This window comes from Staurois parvus, unplaced genomic scaffold (genome assembly GCF_062004578.1).
Source record: "Staurois parvus isolate SC_StPar_1 unplaced genomic scaffold, SC_StPar_1.0 ptg000048l, whole genome shotgun sequence".
Classification (NCBI taxonomy): domain Eukaryota; kingdom Metazoa; phylum Chordata; class Amphibia; order Anura; family Ranidae; genus Staurois; species Staurois parvus.
The window spans coordinates 4322942-4349849 of NW_028317844.1; the positions used below are offsets into that span (position 1 = coordinate 4322942).

Sequence of the window (26908 nt, forward strand, 5' to 3'; positions counted from 1 at the left end):
GCCCAAGTCTTTTTTCATCTGATAATCAGGCTCCACCCACTTGGTTAACTTTCATGGGATCTTTCCCCTGTGGCCATGGTTCGTGTAGGTACTGTCATTTGATGGTTCAATCCCATAGCTTTCAGTCTATGGTGACAGGGGAACGTTTTAACATGAAATAATATATGTTGCAGAACAAGTTTTGTCATATGTAATTGACTGCACCGTTTGTTCCCCGCAATAAGTTGGTTGCACCACCCGTTCTTTGACATTTAGTAGGAGAACATTACTGTGATTCTTTGAACCCCAATACCAGGCTTATCTCCAATGTGTTGAGACACTGTAAGGAACAGAACTCTGGAATTATATCTTTAGATTTTATGGGATAGAGAGGTTTCCTAAGACTGTGAGAGGAGGTGATCTTCATTGCAGGCTGCTTGCTAGAATGGCTTGGTGAATCTTCAGACTATGAACCAGGGCCCCCCAGGGCCTCAGCTATAGGTGGGACCTGGATTTGCACCTGAATTGCTCCATCAACCTTCTAGACTGTCTGCCTAGTGATTTCCACCTTTTTCTTCCATGTATTATTTTTTCTTCAGTAATTAACAGGCTAGCATCACATTTGTAATTTTGTTTAATCAATCTTCTGTATACTTTGTGTTATATTATTATTATTTTTTCTTAATCTTATTTGTTTATTGTTAGTTTTGATTTAGTTACTTTTGTTTTCCTTTCTTTTATTCCTGTTCTTCATTAATATACATCAAGTGCATTTGATTTTTCTGCTTAACTCACCTCCTTCTGTCACAGCTTTAGAATCCTATATAATTAGCTATCTTGTGTTTTAGTATTTGATTATGACTAAGGCCTATACGGCTGGAACGCATTAATTCTCACTGTAGGAACTGACTCTTTTTATGTCTTGATGGATTTTTAATAAAGAGCGAGATTTTCTCTCAAGGTGCCTTGGTACTGGACTTATACTTTCTACAGTTTCATGGATGGTACATGTACAACCTATGTCAAGACACAAGCATCTAATTTTCATCCTCTCAAGTGCAGAATAGAGGTAGAAGTACAGCAACCTATTTTGCACTACAGAAAATAGGTCTGCTTCAAATTAACTGGATGAGCCCCCAATTTTTTTGCTTTTGGTCTTTTAAGGTCTCTTTGCAGTAAAGCAGGGAAGCATTAGTAGTGTAGTATATTAATGTGCTTTACTAAACAAAATGCTGAACAATCCAAGGCACACAAAGTATTTCAGACATACAGTATATACAACATGCATGCACCTAAACTTCCTAGAATAGGGGAAGTTCAGCTTCTAAAAACAACACATGGTAACCAAAATGCATCATTCCATATATCTGTGTTTAACCCCTTCACGCCGGCGCCTCCCGGCCCTTTAAGGGGTTTCTGACGCCAGGAGGCAGGGTTTAGGGTCATGTGACCACCGTGATTGGCTGTCACAGCAGTCACATGATCGGAAAGGTCCCGATCGCAAGGAGAGATTCGGACCTTTCCGTGGGACAACAACACATGTGCTCTCAGCATGTTTGTTTACAAATGGTATGCAAACGTGGCTGCTCAGCATCAAGGCCCAGCCGCTGAGAGGCCGCATATTTGCGTATCATCGGCGTGAAGAGGTTAAAAAAAAAAAATCACTGAAATAGCCACAGCAATACACTGAGCTTTTGCTACATTTCCATTGCTCCAGGTTTCTGCAATTGTCATGAGTGACGTTATTCCCCTGTGGGGTACTCACGGAGTAGGGTGCAGAAATGGGGTACGCATGGCAGTAGGATACATGGTGACCTAGGTGTTGACCATCCTGTAGTGATTTCTTTGTGGCAAAAAGGGCTCTGGTCAGAAGTAGTGGTAATAGTGCACACTGTGGTGTAATGTAGATCTAGACATCCACTTGAGATTACCACATTCCTGCCAGCCTATTGTAGATTGATGGCTGGGCGGGACACTCACCGTTGTGACTGGGCGTCATATGACGTCCTGTCAAAATGAGCCGCGGCCGCGCAGCGGCACGATCTGTCAACGGCACGATCTGTAAACGGCTGTGTCCACGGGACACAGCCGATGACATATCACTACACCGGCCCGTTGCCAGTGTCATGTGACCACTGTGGCCAATCACAGCAGATCACGTCAATTATATACAATGGATGACTTCCTGTCATGCCATCCATTGTATACAATTATGTTGTTCGCTGTGACTGGTCAAATACAGACAGAGCCAGTCACAGCCAATCTGTATCATGTGATCAGCTTTGCTCAATCACAGCTAATCACAGCAAAAGACTGAATGATAAAGTTTCATTCAGTAACAATGATTGCAAATGTCAATGAAATACCATTGGTATTATCAATCATAATGTGTTAAAAAAAAAAAAGAAGAAAAATCCTGATCACTTGCCCAGAGTAGTTCAATGTTACTATAGTAACACTGTATTGCTTTGGTCACAGTGTGTTGAAAAAAAAAATAGTAAAAAAAAGAAAAAAATGTAATACAAAAATAAATAGAAAAATAAAAAAAAAATAACAAAATAATTATTTTTATTATTTTCACCAAAGAAATGTAGCAGAATACATTTTGACCTAAATTTATGAAGAAATGTTATTTATTTGCAAACTTTTATAACAGAAACGAAAAAAAGTGTTTTTTTTTTTCAAAAGTTTGGTTTTTTTTTGTTTTATTCAGTAAAAAATAAATTACTCAGTGGTGATTAAATACCACCAAAAGAAAGCTCTATTTGTGTGAAAAAAATTATAAAACTTTCATATGGGTACAGTGTTGCATGACCGTGCAATTGTCAAAGTGCAACAGCGCTGAAAGCTGAAAATAAGCCAGGGCAGGAAGGGGGTAAAAGTGCCCGGTATTGATGTGGTTAAACTATGATGGGATTCTTACCACCTAGTTTGAATGTATACATTGTTGCTCCTGCTGTAAAGCTACAGTAATTGGTCTGATAACCAGGACTAACCTGCCTTATGTTTACATGTCACTGGTCCCTATTGGTGTTGAATCTTCGCCTGTCATGGTTTGCAATCCTCCAGAGGAGTGTTCAGGGTCTGGAAACCATAGGAATGGACAACAGCCCTGAACCGATATTGCACCCAGAGACTATACACTCCTTTCAAACAGTGCCAAGGTGAGCACCCAAGCAGGATCTAGTGCCTGAAGCAACATTATAGGCAATTATAGGTCCAGGTTCAGTTCCCCAGGTAATACCAAGGTTACACAATCCAGATTGCACTGCTTCTATTTCTATAGTAGAAGTCAGTGAAAGGTTGTCTGAAGCATCTAAAATAGGAGATGACTGACAAAGTCGAAATAAAAAAACAGACATAGGAAAACATCTCCATAAGGGTGAAGAGGTCCATTAACTAAGGACACTAGCAAAAAAACATAGGTCCCACAGAGTGGGGTAGGCTTTTAGGAGTATGCCCAATATTATCAACGCAGCAGTGGTTTTTTTTTTCTGAGGTCCCCTCTTTTGCATAGCTTTATCACCGTTTGATCCAGCCAGTAGATCTGTTATTTTTCCATTAACTGTGACAGGCAAAGCTATCCAACAAATAAGGCAGTTAACGTTTACAAGAAATTCTTGTCTCAGATGCTAAATGTATAGTGGGCTGCTGCACGAGAGTTGGAAAAGGGGAGGTAAACAATAATCAGGAACTATTTGTCTTTCTGATTCTTCAGTCTTGACCAGATTCTAATGCTCTGTTTGGTACACCCTATTCTATGGACCCGTAGAATGGCATTTTTGCCTTTCAAGCTACTTCTATGATTTCAGCTGCTCAGTGGTCAGAGCATCTATCAGCTCTCAGCCAGCAAAAAGGGCACTACTTAAACACGTTTAGTATTTTGATTTACATATACTTTAAGTGACTTGTAGGTTACAGAGGTTGTTTGTCCTTCCTGAAGATGGGTCGTGGATGGTGTCACAATAGTACACTCAGAGACTGACGCAGTCCTCCATTTTGTTAAGAAATCTCCATGTTGTCCCTCATTCCCCCCCTTCCCTCTCTGTTAATCCACAGGGACATATGTGTGTTGGAAGTGTCGCAGGCAGGCCAGAGCCCAGCAGGAAGCCTCGAGGTGCCTGGTTGTCTGAGAGAGCTGTGCAATATCACACCTCGCAAAAGATAACACAAGCCTTCCCAGGAGTTCAAGGCATTCCAATGAAGCAAGAACCAGATAAACACTTCTAAAATCCATTTTTCCCCTATGTCTCATATCTTGGAATATGAGAGATTTACATAAAAACCAGGCATATTGTCAGATTGGCCAAGAGGAGACGAACAGTTTGGTAGGTCACTCTCCTTGGCTGGAATACATAGGAAAGCAGAAAAGTAGATCTCGTGAACCATTCAGTGTAGAATTTCATATGTCAAATCTAATGAATCATCAGACATGTCTGCATAATAATTTACCCATGGGTGGAGTGTCACTTGAGCATAGGAAAAGTTATGAGCCAAAATATGAACTAGAAGAGATTTTGGCTCTAGTTTAGGTCTACGCCCAGCCCTTCCCGCCCTAAACGGGGTATTGGTCCTTGACTTCAGAGGCACCCCCTGCTGGGGAACTACAAAATGAGCTGTCAGGCCTAAGAAAGTTAAGTTGAAGAATTCTCCCTTTTTAACATCAGAACCACCTGGGGAGAGTCGCACCCTTTTGCTCTGAAACTTGATCTGCTATCCCAGGACTTTGGCAAGTACTTTAACCCTCTAACTTCTGTTATCTCTTTGCTGTTGCTCTCTGTATATATATATATATATATATATATATATATATATATATAGGTTACATCTTTTTTCTGTAAATATTTTTATTGCACCCGTTTGACCTTTTAGTAATAAATCTTTCCTTCTGAAAGTGTTGAACTGTTTCTATAGCTCTTTATTGCAATTTACGAATTCCTGCCTCTAAAAGAGCGCTACTGTGTTTGTTTAACCCTCTGTATAACCGGTGACCTACGGTGACCGTGTTATACAGACGATTATCTCAACCATTATAGTGTTATAGCTGATATCGCAGAGTTTCCTCTTTCTCTGTACAAAAAGGAGGTGGTGGCAGTGTGAAGGGTTAATTGCGTAATTACCTGACCCAGTAACAATCGCATTCAGGCTGCCGGTACATAGATTGTGGTCCAATTAGCTGGAAAACCGTTGTGCTGGGTGTGGCATTGTTACGCACGTGACATCACGGTTTTAGATTGGCTAGTCCTTCGGTCACGAGTTTGGAGAGAAGGGCTGGGGTCTGACGCCACGTTCGTCACATATTGGTGGTCGTGATCGTGGGTTCGTCACATATTGGTGGCAGCGATCATGGGATCGTCACAGATAGGTCTTCCAGGATGACAATGAACCAAAACATACTGCCAAGGCAACAAAGGAGTGTCTCAAGAAGAAGCACTTTAAGATCATGGAGTGGGCTAGCTAGGCTCCATACCTTAATCCTATAGAAGATTTATGGAGGGAGCTGAAACTGAAACTTCGAGTAGCGACAGCCAATAAACCTTAAGGATTTAGGGAAGATCTATCTGTAAAGAAGAGTGGACTAAAATACCTCCTGTGATGTGTGCAAACCTGATAACCAACTACAAGAAATGTCTTACCTCTGTGCTTGCCAACAAGTACGAAGTCATGTTTTGCTTGGGGATCAAATACTTATTTTACTCACTGAACCGCAACTCAATAACATTGGTATCATGTGTTTTTTCTGAATTTTTGGTTGCTATTCTGTCTCTATTATTTAAAATACGTCTATGATAAAAATTATAGACCCTTAATTTCTTTGTAAGTGGGCAAACTTACAAAATCTGAGGGGATCAAATAATTATTTCCCCCTCTGTAGTGCTTCTTGCCTCCCCTCCCCCACACTGTGAGGGTCCAGTTCAGCTGTGTGGGGGCTATGCTTCCTGTTATGTCCTTTAAAGAACTTGTCACTGTTGCTAATCTTTAGGAGAATCAGGTTGGACTTCTTGGCTGCAGTCTGTAAAGTGACACTGTATATGTGAGAAGCATTACTTTTCCTTGCATCTATACTGGGTCTTTCAAGGAAGCTTTTGGGGACTTCCCAGACCATGGTTTGCTTTATTGTGGGCACTATGCACTTTTTTGTTGTACTGTTTTCCCAGCTTCTGAGATGGGACACATATTGTATACATTTAAAATGCCTCCAGCTCTTTTTTTTTTACCAATCTACTGAGCTAGCCAGAACTAGTCTATTCCACATTTTCACAGTTCTATGAAGAAGCCTTTCCATATGTGGAGATTTAAATCTTTTGTCCTCCAGACGTAAACAGTGCCTCCTTTCCTTTGTAACGACCTTGAAGTGAATAACTGTACACCAAGTTCCCTATATAGACCGCTTATGTATTTGTACAAGGTGATCATATCTCCTTTAATCACCTCTTCTCAAGAGAGAATACATTCATTTCAGATAATTTTTCTTCATAGCTGAAGTCTTCCATGCCTCTTATCAGTTTGGTTGCCCTTCTCTGCACTTTCTCCGGTTCCCCAATAAGTGCAAGGTCTGATGGTCTCCTCATTGGAGGCAACCCCTATATACAATGCCACACTCAAGTCCTTTAAAGGTAAATTCTCTCAAAGTGAAACAATTCTCTATATTCCATGAACAGGAAAATCAGGCTAAGTCACCTCTCACAGGCATTTCTACTACTGCTGAGGGCTGGGAAGTTCTTGCTTCCACTTTGCTGGAAGACTGTGATGACAGATGCCAGCCCACTTGGCTGGGAAGGTTTACTGAATCACCCCAGGAGAAGGCTTGGCTTGCCATCAATGTGCTGTAACTTTGGGCAAACACTCCTCTGCTGTTCAAGTCTCTGGGCACGGTATCCAGTAAGGGTGCAGTCTGACAACACAACACCATGGTGGTGCGGTTTGCAGACTTCAATGATTGTATCCTTGTTCCAAGTAGTAAAGACAGAAAAAGGATGGCAGTTCCACAATCTGCCTTACCCCAAAGGAATTCAGCAATGGCAGCTCGCATTTTTCTTTGCCTTAAAGGTTCCCTTTATTCTGCCACCTGCTATTGCTCTGGTCGTGACTTGCGGTGCAATTGTATTTTGGCCGCTTCACTTTTAGAATAGGTTGGAAAACAATGCATAAAAAAGATAACAGTACTGCAGAATTGAACAAAATAAAGTTTTAAAGAACACCAGAAAACAACACATTTAATTTAAACGAGTTATTAAATAGTATCTTCTCTGTTGAGATTGCATGAAAAAAGTGCAAAGACTTCCAGAAAAAAAAACAGATTGTCAGTTAAACAGCAGCTAACATTAACTTTAACCTATTTATGTTGCGAAGACTGAGCATTAACTGCAGAATAAGTTCATTGAATTGGGGTTTTTGAGAAGTCTTCACTAATATTCCAGTACACATGTGCAAACAGCAAAAAGTCTAGAAAGGCTCCGGCAGAGGTTCCAGATAGGAATGACGATAGTGGATTTTGTCCAGGAGCTTTGCGGCCACAGGTTTAAATTCTAATTCCCAGCATGTTCTCTGATATTCCAGTAAATCTACATTCCAGCAGCAAACCTCAGTGATTTGCTCATCTTAAAAAAAAGAGAATATATAATTCTATTTAAAATGTCATTTCAACCAAAAAATGTCAGAGCTACGTTTACAATTCATGTAAGTTTTTAAAACACTTTCTACATAATTACATGCCTTTAAATGGATTGATCTTTTCATGTGATTGTTAGATTGGGAACCAGGCCTCTATTATTGCAGAAAAAATCCAGTTTCTACAACACTACCTTGTTAGACCACAGAGTACAGAAATGATGCTTTACTCACCAAGAAAAGAAGCCAAGAGGTCCAAAAGTTTATTTGTTTCTTCAGCACCAATAACTGTTTCTGTTTCATTTATGTCCTCATTGAAGTTCCATAAAGCTTTGCATATCACTGTGGCCAGCTGCCAGTCTAAAGGCCCAAAGTCTCGTAAACATTCTACCAACCTTTAGGAAGGACATTAAAGTGGACATATAATTAATACATGTCATACATCAGAATCAATAGGGTACGTATAATCACATTAATTCTGAGTGAAAAATCAAAGAGCAGTGTGCTCCTGCCACTAGTAAAACAAGGTTAGTTCCTCATGTGATCTACAGCTTAAAGAAAACCCATAAGGACTTTAAGACTGGCCATACATTATACAATTTTCTTCAGATTTTTGGTTTAGATTTACCAAAACCCATATAATAGGAGGTCAAAACTAACAACACTTTCAATTGTATCCAATTAGGCAGTCTCTTGCACTACATAGTTGAAGGTAAATCTAAAGGAAATTGGGCAGAAATTGGACAGAAAATTGTAATTGTATATTGTGTATGGCCAGCCTAAGCCTTGGTTCACATATATGCGGTTCGGTAACCCTGTGCAAATTACATGCAAATTGTGTGCGGTGCGATTGGAGCCATACATTTTGTTAAGCTCTAAATCGCACCATACCTGCACCAAAAATGTGCAGGATCCTTTTTTTGGTCCTCACTAGAATCGGATCGCATGAGTATTCACACCTATGCAATCTGATTCTGCACATCGCACCGCATTTTGCGGACCGATTTCGGGGTGTTGTTAACTTAACACACCTGCAGCAGTTCACATGAACAGGGTGCGATTCTGATGCGGTGCGGAATTTGCACAGAAAACACTGCGAATTCCGCACCACATGAGTGTGAACCTAGGTTCAAAGTTTTATTTCCCTGCAACAGAAGACAGCATATACTCACCAGTCTAGTTGCCTGTTTTTCCTACCCAGGCCTCTTCATCATTCAATACTTCCCAGAGCATAGGATACCTGTGTTCCCCACTACAAGTTGGTCCCTTCCACTAACCCACAAAGGAGGACACCAAATTCTCACCTCTCTGATAGCCTGTTTCCCTTACTACTCCATATGTTCCATTGCTGCAGCCTATGCATATCAGTTCGGGCATTCAACACTTTTGGAAGCATCAGATGCCTGTGTCCCCTCCTGCTCCATACTGTAGTTTTTTTCTTCGTCCCCTCTAGGATTTATCAGTTATGTAAGGTTTGGAAAGAGAGCCCATGGAAGTAGGAGACAAAGGTCACCAGTGAGATAAATATGCAGTCTTTTCTGCAGGGAATTATTCTTCCCAGATGGTTCAAGTAACACTAGACAATGACATGTCAGTACAGATGTTACAACATATTGTCAAACTTAATCTATCCAAAATTAAGCTCATAATATTTCCTCCACCTCATGCCCCCTCTGCTGACTTCTCCATCAAGACAACTAGCAGTCCCTCCCCGCATACCAGAGTGCTACTTGTAATTATGTACTCTGATCTCTCCTTTCAGCCATACATCTAATCACTGTCCAAATCTTGACGTCTCATCCTCTGTATCATCTCCAAAATACACCTCAACTGACAGCACAAAACTACTACTTTACATAGTTAGTCTGGCTGAAAAAAGACAAAAGTCCATCCAGTTAAACAAAAAAGAAAAAATTATAATCCTACAGGCAGAGTTGATCCCTGGTTTTCTCTCCCCTCAACTATTGCAACTCTGTCCTTGCTTGCCATTACCATTATATATGCTCATCCATTCGCTGTCTGCTACCTCTCTCTGCCAATGCCTCCACTGGCTTCTGCTTACCCAACTAATAAAATTAAAAATACTAACAACCTACCAAGCCATGCACAACTCGACCCCCAGCTACATCATCAACCTTGTCTCAAAATACTAACCAAACCATCCTCTCCACTCCCCTCAAGACCTCCTGCTTTCTAGCTCCCTTGTCACATCCTCCCATGCTCTCCTCCAGGACTTCTCCAGAGCCTCTCCCATCATTTGGAACTTGAGACTCCAATCCGTCCAACTATTTCCTACTCTAGCCCCTTTAGCTAAACCCTGAAAACCCATGTTTGTGGAGAGGCTTATCCCGGCTCTAAATAATAAAGTGTACTTTTATTTTCTCCATCAGTTCCAGCAGGTTCTCCTTTCTTCTGCTGCCCGGCCACCTGTGTGTGTACTCCCTTGACCCCCACCCCCTGCCGCAGCGCTGCTGGCCTTCCTCTTCTTCTGTAAGCTGCTGCGGAGGGATGTTTCAGGATAGAGAGCAGAGGAAGGGACTGGTAAATATGTCATTTACTGGCCCCTTTCTTTTCTGAATGAATACAGTGAATGATCGGTACCAATTGTTCCTATGTCCATTTATAACTGAAGCACAGTAAACTGGGTTTACTATGCTTCAGTTTGTGAATGAACAGGAAGCTGCTCAGCACAGAGCACTTCCCATTTATTCACTGACCAGTGCAGCTGAGGCTGCAGAAAAAGGGACTTGGGAATCTCTGTCCTCAGTCCCTTTCTCTGTCACAAAAGTGAGAGATAAGTGGTCCGTTTAGACTCCTGATATTTCACCGTCACACAAAAAAATATTAAAGCAAGAGAAATTAAAAACAAAAAGGGGGGTGGGAGGAATTGTACCCCACTACTACCAGTAACTAGTTATATGGGTCAATGACTTAATAATAACACTTCGGGTGTCATCCTCAAAACCAACAGGTTAAATACAACAAAGGTTGAGGCATGGAAAGCCCACCAAGCAATTACAAATTTAATAATATGAAAATAACTGGAAAAATAATCTCCACTGTACACCAATGTGACAATGTTGTCATTTTTTAACGGTGTATGGTGGAGGTTATTTTTTCAGTCATTTTTGTATTATTAAATATGTAATAAAGTGACTTTTTTGGGCTATATCGCATTTGTCTTCTTTTGAAACTATTTGCTTAATGAGCTTTCAATGCCTTAACCTTTATTGTTCTACTGACATTGTCCACTGGTCTACTGACTGACACTGTCTACTTTTAAGGTAGGCTAAGTTTGCATTTTTACAGACATTTGTTTTATTGTTTATTTTATACGTTTTTCTTACTATTTAGTTAGGCCTTGCCAGGTAACTTCTTTAAAAAAAAGGGGTGCCAGTGATCTTTAATCTCTTTCATGTTTTTCAGGTAGATCTCTACCTCTCAAAGGTTGCCTACCCCTGCCCTAGTCCATTTCGAGAGGTGTTAGCAAGAGAGTGTCTACATACAGATGGACAATGGAGGATGAACATAGCCACCCTCTACACTGGATCACAGCAGCAGAAAAAAAAAAAAAAAAGGAATTTGGAAGGTGACAAGAGCACTTTAAAGTGATACTAAACACATGTTTAATCCTTACCATGCTGTAGCCGAATGACGGCTACAGCACAGTCGTCCAGTTCTGCGAGGGCGTCATATGACGTCCTCCCAGAACACACGCAACGCGGCACGCACCCAGCAGTCTCCATGATCCTACGGACACAGCTGATAACATGATAAAGTAAAAGGCCAATCAGATCGGCCTTTTACCATGTGATCAGCTGTGTCCAATGACACAGCAGATCACCGAATAAATACAGTCGCCGGTTATCGGCAGCACTTTCCACGATAACTGGCAGCTGTCACAGAGCGCATCGGCACTGATGAACAGTGCCCTGATGATCAGTGACCTATTTCTGTTTGTGGATGATGGCACTGAAATTATTTTAATTAAAAAAATCTAAGTATCTTTTTCCTAATCAATATAAATCTGTCACTTGACCCAGATCTTTCCCAGCTTGTCTGCAGGAAAACATAAGCAGGAGGAGCTTCTAGTCCTCTGCTGCTGGTCACATGTTCAAAATTAAAAAAAAAAAAAAAAACCAGCCTGTATATATACGATAGTTTTAGACTCTATAACTTTCACACAGTCTAAGTCATATAAACAGATGTGGGTTATTCTTACCAAAAAATTTAGCATAATAGTTCTGGCCAAAGAAGCTGCACATACTGCTGTTCGTCACATGTTCAAAATAAAAAAAACAGCCTTTGGAATACAGAGTAAAAATAAATAAATATTAATAAACTGTTTTAAATTGACATACAAATATATATTTGAAATCAAATCTTTATTATTTTGTGGAAATAACATGGTGAGGGCAGATTTCTGCCAGTTCTAGGCTGTGTGACACCCCTCCAGCCTGTGTCTTAGAATAAGAGGAAGGTGACTCCTCCATTAATCTAAATGTAATATCCCATCCCCATTGGGGTAGATTTACTAAAACTGGTTCACGCAGAACCTGATGCACCTGTACATGGTAGCCAATCAGCTTCTAACTTCAGCTTGTTCAATTAAGCTTTGGCAATAAAACCTGGAAACTGATTGGTTTCTATGTAGTGCACCTAACGTTGCACTCTCCAACTTTAGTAAATAAACCCCACTGTGTTTAGCTGGTTAGTGGGCATGCAGCAGGAGGGAGGGAGTGGGTTGTCATTTACCACTGTGTATATATAAATATACTCTATAGTCACATGGGCTGCTCAGATGTGACAGGCAGGAAATGCTAAGCATAAAAACTCACTGACAACTGAGCATGTGCAGATTTGCCTCTACAGCTGCAAAATCCCTAGCTGAATTGGTGACATAGAGAACAGCAGATCAACCAGGTTTTTTGAAGAATACAGAAAACAAATCCCATAGTGACTGAGTATGAACAGCATGTAATACAGCATGTGCTGACAGTTTTCATTATGTGGGATTAGTGACACTTTAGTGATGGTTAGAAATGATTAATAGACATCTTTTTTTAAACTAGAGTTTAGCGTCACTTTAATGGGATGACGGAGTCATTTAAGTTTCAAAATCAACAGGACAAAATATTCTGCAAATCCATTGAGCAATCCACCTAGAGAGAAAAATCCCACAAACCCACTGGTTTTACATCCATGTAGCCGATTACACTGTTCAACAAATTTTTATTTTTTGCCAGTTTTGGAAACAAAAGGATCCATTTCTTAATGAATTTCACATTCTGAGTTCAAATATAACAGTGAAATTTGTCAATTGGCTCTAGTTTTTCTGTAAACGGAAAGTTTTCTACTATAGGCGTAATGACTACATAATGCACAATAATTATATAGATAGATGTCTTTCCACAAATATAAAGCAAGTGATATTGACTACATAACAAAGCCTAAATGGCATAATATATTGCATAGGATTACCAAGAAAAATTATAGCCATAAGCTAAGTTGAATCATTTTAATACTTAGGATTCTCACTAGTTTTGTCTTCAGTTTGTGTCGGTTTTGCTTCTCTTGGCTTTTCTCTTGTATTCGAGGAAAGGGCTATCTCTTACAACTGCACGTGACTACACGCTTCAGGTTCTTCCTCACTTGACTCAACCACGAAGGATTCTGGTGCTTTAGGAATTGGTAGCCCCTCTCCATGAGGAACTGGACGTATTGCCGTTGGAATATTTGGATAGTGCACAGATAACTTTTTCTTCTTATTTAGCCCTTTTACAATTGGAGGCACCATACAAAAGTAACAATTACTAACATGATCTGTTGGCTCTCTCCAAATCATTGGCACAGCGAAAGGCATAGATGCCTTTTTTCCATTCAACCATTGCTCCAGTGCCGTCCCACAAGAATTGCAGCATATATGTGGTGCCCAGCTCTTGTCCTGGTCTCCTATCTTGCAGCCAAAATACAAGTTGTAGGCTTTCTTAATCATTCCTGTTATCCTCCTTTTTTGTGAGATAAAAGTTATTTCACCGCAGATATAGCAGAAATTATCTGCTTTATTCACACAAGTTCGAGGCATTACTGAGTAGCCTATATAAGCATAAAACGAAATGTAAAGATGCTGTCGAACTACAATCAGCTACAGATACTGCAGCTTTTATGCAGTGAAGTGATGCAATTAAAGGCTAATATTGCATCATCTCAGTATACATGCAATTTTCTATTGGTCACCAGTATTAATTGCGCAATATGCAGCTGAAGTTGCATCATAATTTTGAATGGCTTACGTCATTAGATGGGTGAATATATCATGGAAACTAGAGCCAATCAACATTTTTTAGGGTCATTTTCGTTTTCAGCACCCCAAAATTATGTAAGATTAGCTAATTTTATGCCCAAAACTTTTTACCTGTTGAACAGTGTTACCATTCCTTACACTACCCCTTTGCACTAGCAGTTTGTAGGGGGTGCTTATGTTGATCATTGGCATATCGTGAAAATGTGATTTGCAGCAAATAAGCCAATATGTTCTCTCTGAAAACTGAAAAGTACTATGTGACCTCATGTTTATATTTAGACAGAGGAAGAACATATGGAGTGTGCACACGTTTCTTAACATAGCTACTGAGGTAATTAAATGAGGAAGTGTTCATACTAAACGAGGAAATGGCAACAGAGAAACTGGTGCTTTGAAGAACAGAATGGATACTACATTTTAAACTAAGTCCACCAAACACCTTTTACCTTGGGAAAAAAACGGGGACTGAATTGTCAATGAAAAGTGTTTTTATTACAGCCAGTTCACACCTGAATCACACAGGAACGCAATGCACATTTGAATGGGCTGAAATCGCACTAAACGTAGGGCACTATCTGTCAAAACCGCACTACACCAAATCTCATGGTACCGTGGTACCATGAGATCCTGTGCGGGCATACGAAGTAAAAAAAAAAAACCAAACAAACAGAAAAAAAGTTAAAAAACATGTTTTTCTGTTTCTGGTATAAAATTTTGCATATAATCTTTATTCAAACATTTAGGCAAAATTTGAGGTTTATGCTTCTTTTTTGAACACTGAGGGTTACGCCTCTGTGCAGATACCTTTATACATGTTGTTGCTGTGCTATGTATGTACAACTTCTTTGGCAAGAATTATGCTAAATTTTTGGTAAGAATAACCCACATCCGTGTATATTATTTAGACTGTGTGAAAGTTAGTCGAAAACTATGGTATATATAAAGTGTTTAGCATAAATGAGTACACACCTTCTGAAAAGTAAGATTTTAATCAATATCTCAATGAACACTAGAACTATTTCCAAAATTTTGACAATACTGAGTTTTATAGAAAATTTGTTTAGTTCATTACATGAAAGTAAGGTTAATAATATAACTTAGATTACAAAATCTTCAGTTTTACTCAAATTAGTTGATTCAAAAATGAATACACCCCACAACAAAAACTACTCCATCTAGTATTTTGTATGACCTCCATGATTTGTAAGGGCAGCACCAAGTCTTTCAGGCATGGAATGAACAAGTTGGCGACATATTGCAACATTGATCTTTTTCCATTCTTTAAGAACGACCTCTTTTAGAGCCTGGATGCTGGATGTTCAACTTGTCTCTTCAGAATTCCCCATAGGTGTTCAATTGGGTTCAGATCAGGAGGTATACTTGGCAACTGAATCACTTTCACCCTGTTCTTCTACAGAAATGAAAAAATTTTACCTTAGATGTGTGTTTTGGACCATTGTCATGTTGGAAAAGTGCACGACGACCAAGGGCACGGAGTGATGGTAGCATCTTCTCTTTCAATATAGAGCAGTACATCTGTGAATTCATGATACCATCAATGAAATGCAGCTCTCTGACACCAACAGCACTCATGCATCCCCACAGAAGGACACTGCCACCACCATGTTTCACAGTAGGCATCATGCATTTTTCTTTGTACTCCTCACCTTTGCAACGCCATAGTTTTAAAGCCATCAGTTCCAACAACATTTATTTTGGTTTCATCACTGCAGAGTACAGATTCCCAGTAGTCTTCTTTTTCAGCATGGGCCCTGGCAAATTCTAGGTGGGCTTTTTGTGCATGGGCTTTAGGAGAGGCTTCCCTCGTGGATGACACCCATGCATGTCATTCCTCTGCAGTGTATGCCGTACTGTGTCATGGGAAACAATCACCCCAGTTTGGCTTTCTACTTCTTTAGCTAACTGCAGTGAACTTGCATGGCAATGCACACTCCTATGAAGGTGTTAACTGTCATGGATGGCCTGGACGTCTCTGTGAGATGGCTGCAGTTCAATCTTTGTTAAATATTTTGTATTACTTTTGCTACAGTATTTTGACTCTAAAGATTTTCTTCTTGTAGCCTTCACCTTTCTTGTGTAAAGAAATTATTTTCTTTCTCAGGCCTTGTGACATTTTTCTCCCATGTGGTGCGCTTGCTGACAGCATGAACTAGGGAGGGGTTTTCTTTGTTAAGCAACGCCCTTTTATAATCAACTGTCTGCTGGACACCTGTTTAATGAATAATTAGACTCCCCTGGAGTTGAATTCTTGCCAATTAGGATTTTGTTGTCTAAACTTTAGCTTTGCTCTTAAGAAGTTCCTTGGGGTGTATTCATTTTTGCAACATGATCTTGAATTAATTTTTTAGGAAAAATACTTTTTTGTGTGTGCAAATTAACAAACCTTGTTTGCAATCAATGTCCCGTAATTTGTAGTATAGTGTCCCATAGAAAATGTTGATTCTGAAAGAAAAGTAAAGGTTTTCTGACAAATCTGTTGGGGTGTACTCATTTATGCAGAGCACTGTATTTGTAAATTGATCAATCCTGGTGTACTGACTAATTTCATGAGGCCCCAAAATGACAGGATAGTACAAATGATCCTTTTTTGGAAAGTAGTCCAAAGTATTTCGGAAGAAGCATGGTGATTTTTTGGAAGTTGTAATTTTTTGTCATAATTTTTTGGAAATTGAATAAAATTAGTTTTTTTCACTAAGTTGTTATTTTAACAAGTTATTTCGCAAACATAGCTAGGCATACTTATCATCACAGAAAACAATGATCGTAACCTCCTGCGCTTAGGTGTGGTTCTAAGGATACGTTTCACTTTCTACTTAACTGGCTTGTAGATATAGCACCTAAGGTCCTGCTGCCCTCACAGGACTGTGAGTGTCCTCGCATATAATGGAAACAACAGAGGGTGCACTGACCTAGCACATTACCAACATAACAATGTATTAAAAATATATGTAAAGTATTCCACTCTCAAACGCATGACATGCATTAGCATATAAAATGATGCAGACGAGACCACCTCCAAATCCATGGTACTCAGCCAGTGGTATGGGAAGCCCTCATAGTGTCCTATGGCTAACACAATTCGAGAGTCGATTTCCCTTCTTCAGAACCAAAGAGAGCATGGATGGTTTGACATTCACCTTTATCTCATACTGAGCTATTATCCTAAGTGTTATGCCCCCTTCCACCTCTCATGAGGGGGGGAGGGAAGGGGAGTGGGAACACAAGTCACATGAGCAATATGAAACCATTTCAAACAATAAAATAACTGAGTGGCATGAAAGCATGAGATACAAAGATGCCCCATTAATATAGTACAATGCGATACACATCATACCTTTGCCTCACATGTCCACCTTGAGATCAAATATACTGCCAAATGACTCCATTTCCTTGTGTACCATCTGCTATACTCGTAATGTCATATCTTCAGCTTTTGGTTATACTTATAAGTACACCCCAAAACACATTCTGTTATGCCTCCTTATTATGTGGGTACCACGTGTGAGACTTTGGGCTTTCAAGAAACATAAAATACTTATCTAATTTAATGACTACCTTTCACATTTTTTGAAGGCCCTGGAGCACTAGGACAGTGGAAACACCCACACAATGCCCCCATTTTGGAAAGCAAACACTCCAAGGTATTCTCTGAAAGGCATAGTTACTCTTTTTAAAATGTAATTTTTTGCCACAAGTTTCTGGAAAATGCAGGAAGAAAAATGAAAATGTATTTTTATTTTTCTACACAAACTGTGAAATCACTCATGCAAAGGTGAATGATGTTTGGGTCACTGCTGCTCTCAATGGTATATGGTTCCATACGCTATACAATAAGAGTTGATTTATATTAAAAAAAAAGGCTGCGAATACCATATAAACACAATTCTATGATACAAATAACAAAAGCAAATACGTATACATGCATTAAAAAGTGAATGAAATAGTGACTAATAAATCACATACAAATAATGCTGCAATAAATAAAGTGCAATATTCAAATAAAGTACACCCGAAAAACAAACAGTAAAGTGCATGACAAAAAGTTAATCCAAAACGCTCCAAGAGAGTCTTCAAAGCGTATATGTGCACAGACTAATCATCTGAGAGTTCCTTTAAAGTGGTAGTAAACTATTTTTTTATACTTTTATCTACAGGTAATCTTTAATGTAGGTCAAATGAATATCTCCTAAATGCGCACCATTTAGGAGATATTCTAGTGAGCGGCAGCCAGTGACATCACTGGCAGATGAGCTCTGAAGGAACAGCGTGCCCATGCCATTCCTTTAGAGCTGTGTGCCCCAGCCGTAGCTCCCGCTAAGACCATTCAAATGGCTGCAGCCCGAGAACCCATAAAGAAGAGCAGGTGTAGATGGAAACCTCTGCAGTGGTGACAGTCTGGAGGGCTTCGTTGTCAGGTAAGTCTTTCAAAATGTTAGTATGCGATGCATACTAGCACATTATGACATTACCTTGCAGGGGAAATTTTTTTTTTTAGGTTTACTACCGCTTTTAGCAAAATTTAGCAAGTGCTCTGCGCATACCACATTCCACCACATCAATCCAACATCTGTGCCCCCACCTAGATTTGCACTCACCTGCAGGAACTGACCTCCTAAGGATACACTAAGGTAGATCACAATGGCTTTCATACTGCTGCTCTCATAGTATGCTACCATCCAGGAACCCTTGGTCCGTTCACCCACAAAATTAAAAAAATAAAAGCCATGGGGAACATCATAGCCTATCACCATCATAAGGCATCATGCAGGCTTACACTGGTCTGGTGACATGGGACTGGTGTGGCAACAATCAAGGACACTATTGCTGGCTTACGCTGGTGCATACTGCAACTGATGTGGCATTGACAAGGAATTGTTTCTGGTATGCACTGATCTGGTAACACTGGGATTGGTATAGCAGTGATCAGAAACACTGTAACTGGTGTGGTGGTGATCAAAAACAATATGACTGGTGGGGTGGTGATCAGAAACAATATTACTGGTGTGATGGTGAGCAGAAACAATATGACTGGTGTGGCAGTGATCAAGGACATTGTGAGTGGTGCGGTGGTGATTAGGGACACTGAATGGGGCAGCAGTGATTAGGGACTTTGAGTGTACGGCAGTGATTAGGGACACTGACTGGTGCAGCGGTGATTAGGGATACTGACTGGCAGCACTGGTCTAGTGACATTGTTCTGTTGTGGCGGTGATCAGAGATAAAGGCTGGTGGAATTAACATACAGTGATATCACAGCAGCCAATCATTGTACATGATCACTGCCACAGCAGTACAATGTCACCATAGTGATACTGCATTTGCTCTAGTGACAGTATGTAAAAAAATGTTTTTGGTTTTTTTTACCCTTACATCCTCCTGGAATAATGCATGTCAAGCCCGGTCATATATGTACATAGGTCAGACGGGAAGTGATTACAATAATTCCTGATTGACCTCTTTAATTGCATGTACTATGGAGAAATCGAACTTCAAAGTTCACAATAGAAGCACTGAATTTACAGCTCCCCTACCCCTATTTTCTATGGAAGCAAAAACTTGGCAGCCTGACAGCCCCAATGTAAAATGAAACAGCAGGTGTTGTAAACTGCTGGAAAGTAACTCAAACCTGCTTTCAGAGTTGCAATACTGCCACAGAGGTCAGTAAAGGCTTTAAATGCAGTTTCTCTTCTTGTTAAGAATATTTCAAGACTTTAATGTCCATAGTTTGGTGTACTTTAGGAGCAATGTGAGAGGGCCACCTTTTAACTTTAAAGCACACTTGTGCCCTGCACTTAGGTGGCAAACAACTGTTGTAAATAAGATTAGGAAATGGAGGCAATCTGCTTACTTTAATGCATACAGCATGAATGGTGTTCTTTTATTCCTCAGCCCCACCACTTAAATGTGTATATAGAGCCCACATCTATTTTAAGTAAGTTTGGTCTCATCCCTCACGGTTTACAGCTTTAAGTCTTAACCACTTCAACACCAGGCACTGTCACCCTCTTCTTACCCAGGCCAATTTTTAGCTTTCAGCTTCATTTCCACACAACTAGAGCTTTCTTTTGGTGATGTTTAATCACCACTGGGTTTTTTATTTTTTGCTGAATAAACGGAAAAAGAACGAAAATTCTGAAAATAATAGCATTTCCTTTGTTACTGTTATAAAATGTTTCATATAAATAATCTTTCTTCATACATTTAGGCCAAAATGTATTCTGCTACATTTCTTTGGTGCAAATACCCCAAATCAGTATTTATTAGTTAATCTGCAGGAAAGTTATAGAGTCCACAAACTATGGTATATATCTGAAAATCGATCAATCCTGATGTACTGACGATCTCATTTCCTGAAGCCCAAAAACACCAGGACAGTACAAATGTCTCCCAAATTACCTCTTTTTGGAAAGTAGACCGTCCAAGGTATTTAGTAAGAGGCATGGTGAGCTTTTTGAAGCTGTAATTTTTTGGAAAATAAAGAAATTAAAACCAAAAAAAAATTCACTTTTTTTTTACATACTGTAAAAAAATTAATTATAATTGGTATGGCGGTGATCAGGGACACTGGTGACAGTATGCAAAAAAAAAAAAAAAAGAATAATTTATATTTTGTTTTTTACACACTGTGACCAGAGCAATACAGTGTTACCATAGTAACACTGTGCTACTCTGGGGAAGTGATCTGGATTTTTTTTCTTTAAACATTATGATTTCATTTTTACTGAATAAAACCGATTCATTCAATGTGTATTGTTGTGATTAGCCACAGCTAATCACTTGGTACAGATGGGCTGTGTTTGGCCTTGTCTGTACCATGTGATCACTGTGACAAATCACAGCCAGCTAGCAGCACAATTGTACACAATGAATGGCAAGAATCAAAGCCATTTATTGTTTACAATTGTCACGTGAACTGCTGTGATTTGTCACTGGCTGTGTCCGGTGGACACAGTGTCATATGACATCCACCCAGAATGACGAAGGTCCCGGCCGGCAGTCATTTTACAATAGGCCAGGTGGGAAGTGGTAAAATCTATCATTCTTTTGCAAAGTAGTGGTTTCACTTTTTAGCTTGAAATAGGAAGTGCGGCTACTGGCAGGATCTCCAGTAAAGAACCTTTGAACAGAACAGTTTCGCAACAAATTATTAGCATAGGAAAATTATGCAGTGTGACATAATGTCAAGCATACTGAAACATACATGGTGGGTTTACACACACTTTAATAATCCTAATGATTTTTAATGCTGGCAATTACAAGGCATAACTATGGACCCATGGGCTACAGTACAGGGACAAATGCAGGCCCACTTTCACCACCACAAATGCCATAGGCCTTACACTTGCCCACCGCTATTAAAGTCTCCAATCTGACATCAGAAAAAGCTAACAGATTCCCAAATAGAATGTACATAGGAGTATTGTTGTATACGTTTTCTCACCTTGTAATTGTCCCTTCATCTTTCAGTAGGATTCTGCTAATCCTGTCGGAAGCCAAATTAGTCACTACCCCGCAGGCAAAGTAGCAGATATTTTGGTGTCTAGAGTCCAGTAAGGTAACTAAGAATTTATACACTAGGATGGGAAATAAAATATTTTTTTCAGTTTAAACACTTTCAGGAAATCACATTAAAAATTATCTGTTTTAGTGATGTCCTCCTACAATCAAATGACTACAGTGATGCAGCAGCTGGTTGGAGAGGAGGAACTAAAACATTAACAAAAAGATGTATAAACTATTTATTCACATGAAAGATAAGCAGTAGTAATGCTACACAGTCGTAATATTTATTTAGAAATCAGTAAGATATCCTTTTTTATTGTCCATTGGAGGAAACAGGCTTGAATACGTGTTGTACATATTGGTTATAATGCCGCTTACATGAGATTTGGGCACTGGCATAGAAAAAAACCCCCAAAAAAACCCTTAAGCCAACCAAATTATAAACCTGCCTTCACCCACCATGCCTCAGTTTTTGTTAGTGTGCTGCTGTGGAAAACTCAAATTATATTTTATACTGTGATTTTTCTTTTCAGTCAAGATATCTACTTCACTGTGGATATATTACGTGGATATATTGTGGCCAAGACCACAAACATGCTGCTTGAGCTAGTCTCTTCACAGCAATCATCTGCATCAGTAAGTCCTTAGCAACAGCTTTGGAGGCCATACCTGCACCCTGCCAGTCTGAACATTGTGGGGCCAGACCTTCAAACACTAGGCTCTGCATTTTGGCATACTCCAGACCTCACTGTACGAATAGTTACCCTCAGGGCATTTTTCCATTCCAAAGCTGTGGCAAGGCCTCTAGTGTCACCCAGAATCACTTTGTGAGTAAGCCTATGGACATAGCAAAGGTAACACTGGTGTGTCACTTTGGAGCACTGAGCTTCAGCCCATTGTCAGTTGAAAACAGGTCACAGGAGTGCAGAACAAACTGCACTCCTGTAATCCACAGAAGTACAGCCAAAAGATCTTTGGCTGTACTTCTCCTTTAAGGCTAAGGGAACAGAGTACTGAGTCATTCACAAGGTGTAGTGTTAAACATGCTCACGTCACATTCTTTCTCCCACCTTTTAAGCTTCAGTGCACTGTCCTGTTGTGGCTCCTGCTTCTCTGATATCCAGTCTCTAAATTTGACTACACTGTCTTCCTATAGAGACTTGGCCACCTTTGGCTGCCTGCAACCCTCATCAACACCAACTGCTTGGAGTTGTCACGAGGCAAGGCATTGCCTCACTTTGGGCTTAGTTACTCTATGCTACATGTGGCAAAAACAAAGATACACGGAGGACAGTCCGGCTGCAACGGGCAACCTTAGCCCATATACCTCTATTGCCAACAGCAATGATTTCTTGGTTTTCCCAGAAGGAACCCACATTTGCAACTAAGATCATTACTATAAGATTGTCTTCTCTGGGGTTTTCATACAGCTCCGCAGTGTGAATCTCAGCCCTCCCATACATCTACAAAACCTTTAATACCCATTTAGAATTTTTTACCGGTCTGGCAACAACAAATGCATACATTTATCTGCAAGGGTTCTAAGCACACTGGTGAAATCTACAACTAAATCAGCTACCAAACATCTACCCCTAACTATAAGCCTGAGGTCCCTATTAATCTCTGATTCAGAGCCTTCACATCTTTATGTTCCTGTTTTTTTTAGTAAGTCTTATATGACTCAGACTCAAATATGCAACTAGGCAAGTGCAAGAGCAAGGCTCAGACTCGTCCAAGTAAAACAACGGCTAACTTCCTAAATGGTGAGGAGAGCGGGAATAATGTCCATATAAACATGTTATGTCAAAACCCTGCTGCTACTGGTATCAATCTGAAAGAGGCTGTCAAAAGTAGAGAAGTCCTGGATGTAGATAGTGTTGAGAAGCAGAGCTGCAGTATAGCAGCAGGCACACTGAGCTGAGTATTGGGGAAGCGACTTCCAGGTAGCCTGGAGGCAGAGGTATGGGTTTGCTGTTATGACAATGTGTTTTAGAGTCATCCTCCTTTGTTAGTGCCAGGGCAGGAAAAGAGCTGCTATTGATACAGAGGGAGAAGAGAAAAAAAGGGAAAAAGAAACAGAAAAACTTTTAATAGATTAATATATTTAAACTGAATTATCAGGTTTTAAGCAATTTTGCTTCCCCCTGTATCAATAGCAGCTCTTATCCTGTCTTTAACTTAACAAAGAAGAATGACTTCAAAATGCAATGTCATAACAGCATATCCATGCCAGTTCCTATGTTTTTATGCATAGTTGAGTCACTTTGCCATGTTTCCATGTCATATGCATGAAAACATAGGACTGGGGTGCAGCAAAATGGCAGCAGATGCTCTTGACTGATGAGTCAAAATTTGAAATATTTATCTGTAGCAAAAGGCAGTTTATTCACAAAGAGTTGGAGAGCGGTACAATAATGAGGCAACAATGTCTGCAGGCAACAATGAAGCATGGTGGAGATTCCTTGCAAGTTTGGGGCTGCATTTTTGCAAATGGAGTTGAAGAGTTGGTCAGGATCAATAGTGTCCTGAATACTGAACGATACAGGCAGATAATTACCCATCAAGCCATACCATCACAAAGATGTGTGACTGGCCCCAAATTTATTCAGCAGGAGGACAACAACCCCAAACATGTAGCCAATGTCATTAAGAACTATATTCAGTGTAAAGAATAACAAGGAGTCCTGGAAGTGATGGTTTGGCTCCCAGAGAGCCCTGATCTTAACATCATTGAGTTTGTCTGGAATTACGTGAAGAGACAGAAGGATCTGAGGCAGCCTACATCCACAGAAGATCTGTGGTTAGTTCTCCAAGATGTTTGAAACAACTTACCTGCCAAGTTCCTTCAAAAACTGTGTGCAAATGTACCTAGAAGAATTGAAGAATTAACCACTTCAATACCAGGAACTTTCACCCTCTTCTTGCCCAAGCCAATTTTCAGCTTTCAGCACTGTCACATTTTGAATGATAACTGGTCATGCACAGGGACGGACTGACAACTCATGGGGCCCCGGGCACTAGGGGATCATGAGGCCCCTGTGTCCTTGCCCAAACTCAAAAAAGCCTATGCAGGAGGTTTGGTACCTCTGCATACGTTGGTTATTTACTGTTCACAAGTGTTTCTCTACTTGCCACTCTGGATAGGGGATTCTGTCTCTAGAAGTTTGTTTGGAGACGGGAACCCCTATATAGGTGTTGGAGGGTTGGGAGTAGACCTTTGACCCCCAAGGTCAGTTATCTTTTTCTGTGTTATGGGAATGAAGCACTCAACAAGTTGGGGTTGTGTGCCGGGAGGGGGGAGTTTGGGACTGTTCTTCTGTGTTGCCGGGATGTGCTACTTGCCCGTTAATTTTCTGCTATATCTTAGGAGGTTAATATGCTCCCTTGGTGTTTAGGCTGAGATTAGCGGGGCTTTATGGCTCTGGAGCTCTTCTATTTGTCAGATATTTATGATTGCATGATAAAGGCTCTGTTGATCAAATTAATGTCTTGGTCTAAATTCTAAGATTAAGCGATCTCTGGTTTTTGACTATGTCAAGAAACATAAACCTCATATTATATGGTTTCAAGAGACACCTTTGCAAGGCTCCAGAGTCATGGCTTTATGGCGTTCTTATATTGCTTAAGTTTATCATGCGGAGTACTCCACCTATTCCAGAGGGATTGCAGTTTTAGTTGCTAGATCCTTAAATATACATGTTCTGTAGATTAAAACTGATCCAGAAGGAAGATTTGTTATTTTGGTCTGTAAGATTTTTAGCCAGTGTTTTACTATTGTGAATCTCTACATTCCCCCACCATTCTCTTTTTCAGTGTTGGAGGATAGTTTCTCAGTGGTGATCTGTGTGTCAGAGGGGGCTTTACTGCTCCTGGGGGATTTTAATGTGGTTTCTAATGTTGCTCTGGATCGCCAGGGATGTGAATCTGGGTCTCATCCTGTGTTGGCAACATGGCTGGAGACCCATGAGTTAGTTGATGTTTAGAGACATAGGAATCCGGGGGTGCCGGAGTTCTCCTGCCATTCCGAAACTCACTGTACACTATCTCAAATTGACATGTTACTTACTACGGTGGATGGTCTTTCATTGGTTCGCCATGTTAAGTATCTACTGAGGGCGATCTCTGATCATTCTCCCATGGAAATCAGTTTACAGCTCGGTACATTCAGGACTTAAACATTGGCGTATGAATACTGGGTGGTTGCAAGAGGCATATGTGAAACTAGGTTGTCTGGAGGCAATAAAACATTATTGGACAGACAACTATGCTGAGGCTGATGTGTCTAACTAATGGGATGCTATTAAAGCAACTCTTAGAAGTGCCTATATGAAGGTGGTGGGGGATTTCTCTAGAGCTCTGAGAGCTGATGTAGAACAGCTTGAGACTCAAGTGTCTCATGCTGTACGCACATATGTCGGTGATCCCTCTTTTGACAAATATAAGACATGGCTGGAATACCTATGCTTGGATTGCATACTTTTGACAGAACAAGTGAGTAAAGGTCAGTTGTATCAACGTAGACACATATTTGAGTTTGGGGATAAAAATGGGTGTCTTCTAGCACTTTTAGTCAGACACTGCTTCAATCCAATTTCTATATTACGCATTTGCAATTCCCAAGGAAATAATATTGAAGAGACACAGGAAATATTGTACTCCTTTGAACAATTTTATAAATATTTGTATCAATCTCAGGGAGAGGTTTCGACATCCTCTATGTCAGAATATTTAGCATCTATCTCTCTCCCTGTATTGTCTGGGGAAGAGAGAGAAGGGTTGGAACGGGCTATTACACCGGAGGAGATTGAGGCTGCGATTACATCTTTTGCCGCTCACAAATCTCCTGGCCTGGATGGTTATCCAATAGAATGGTATAAATTGTATGGGGAATTGTTAGTGTCATGCCTCCTAAGGGTTTATAATTCCTCTAGGCTGAAGGGGGAATTGCCATGGTCTATGCAGGAGGCTCTTAAAGTTTTACTCCCTAAACCTGGAAAAGATCCCCTGGAGTGTGAATCATATCATCCTACTTCTCTGATCAACACGTACGTTAAAATTTTGGCGAAAGTGTTAGCGAGGAGGTTACAAAAAGTGATTATAAAGCTAGTCGGGTCTGACCAGACTGGCTTTATGCCAGGCAGATGTGCTCATATTAATCTTAGGTGGCTCTTCGATACTTGCAAATAACATAGTAAAGGGCCCTGTGATTGCCCCTTTACCAGGATCTGTGATTAGCTGTTTCCAAAGAACACAGCGGTCACAGAACACGCTCGATGTGCACCCCAGGGGGCATGTGGGAGGCACGCATGTGAAAGAATGTCCATAGACATCCTCCCAGAACTGGGGAGCCTTGCTGCAGCTGTCTTTCAGCTATATTGTGGTTGGGAAGAAGTTAATACTGGTGCTCACACCAAATATTTATTTGATTTGGATTTCTCTCTTGTTCATTTACTTTCCATTTTGTTAATTGATAAAAATAAGCTATGAGCA

The 26908-nt window shown here is 40.2% G+C and overlaps 1 protein-coding gene across 3 annotated transcripts in view; it reads right to left on the minus strand.

Annotated features, from left to right (window-relative positions):
* Nucleotides 1–7153: 7153 nt before the first annotated feature.
* ARMC2 (armadillo repeat containing 2) overlaps nt 7154–26908 on the minus strand; it is a 267447-nt gene continuing 247692 nt past the window's right edge. For all 3 annotated transcript variants that reach the window (XM_089664810.1, XM_089664796.1, XM_089664802.1), the window contains 3 exons: nt 21357–21489; nt 7825–7985; nt 7154–7580 (listed from right to left, as the gene is read on the minus strand). In XM_089664810.1, coding sequence (XP_089520936.1) covers nt 7426–7580; nt 7825–7985; nt 21357–21489 — 449 coding nt within the window. In that variant the 3' untranslated portion in view covers nt 7154–7425. The remainder of the gene's footprint in view (nt 7581–7824; nt 7986–21356; nt 21490–26908) is intronic.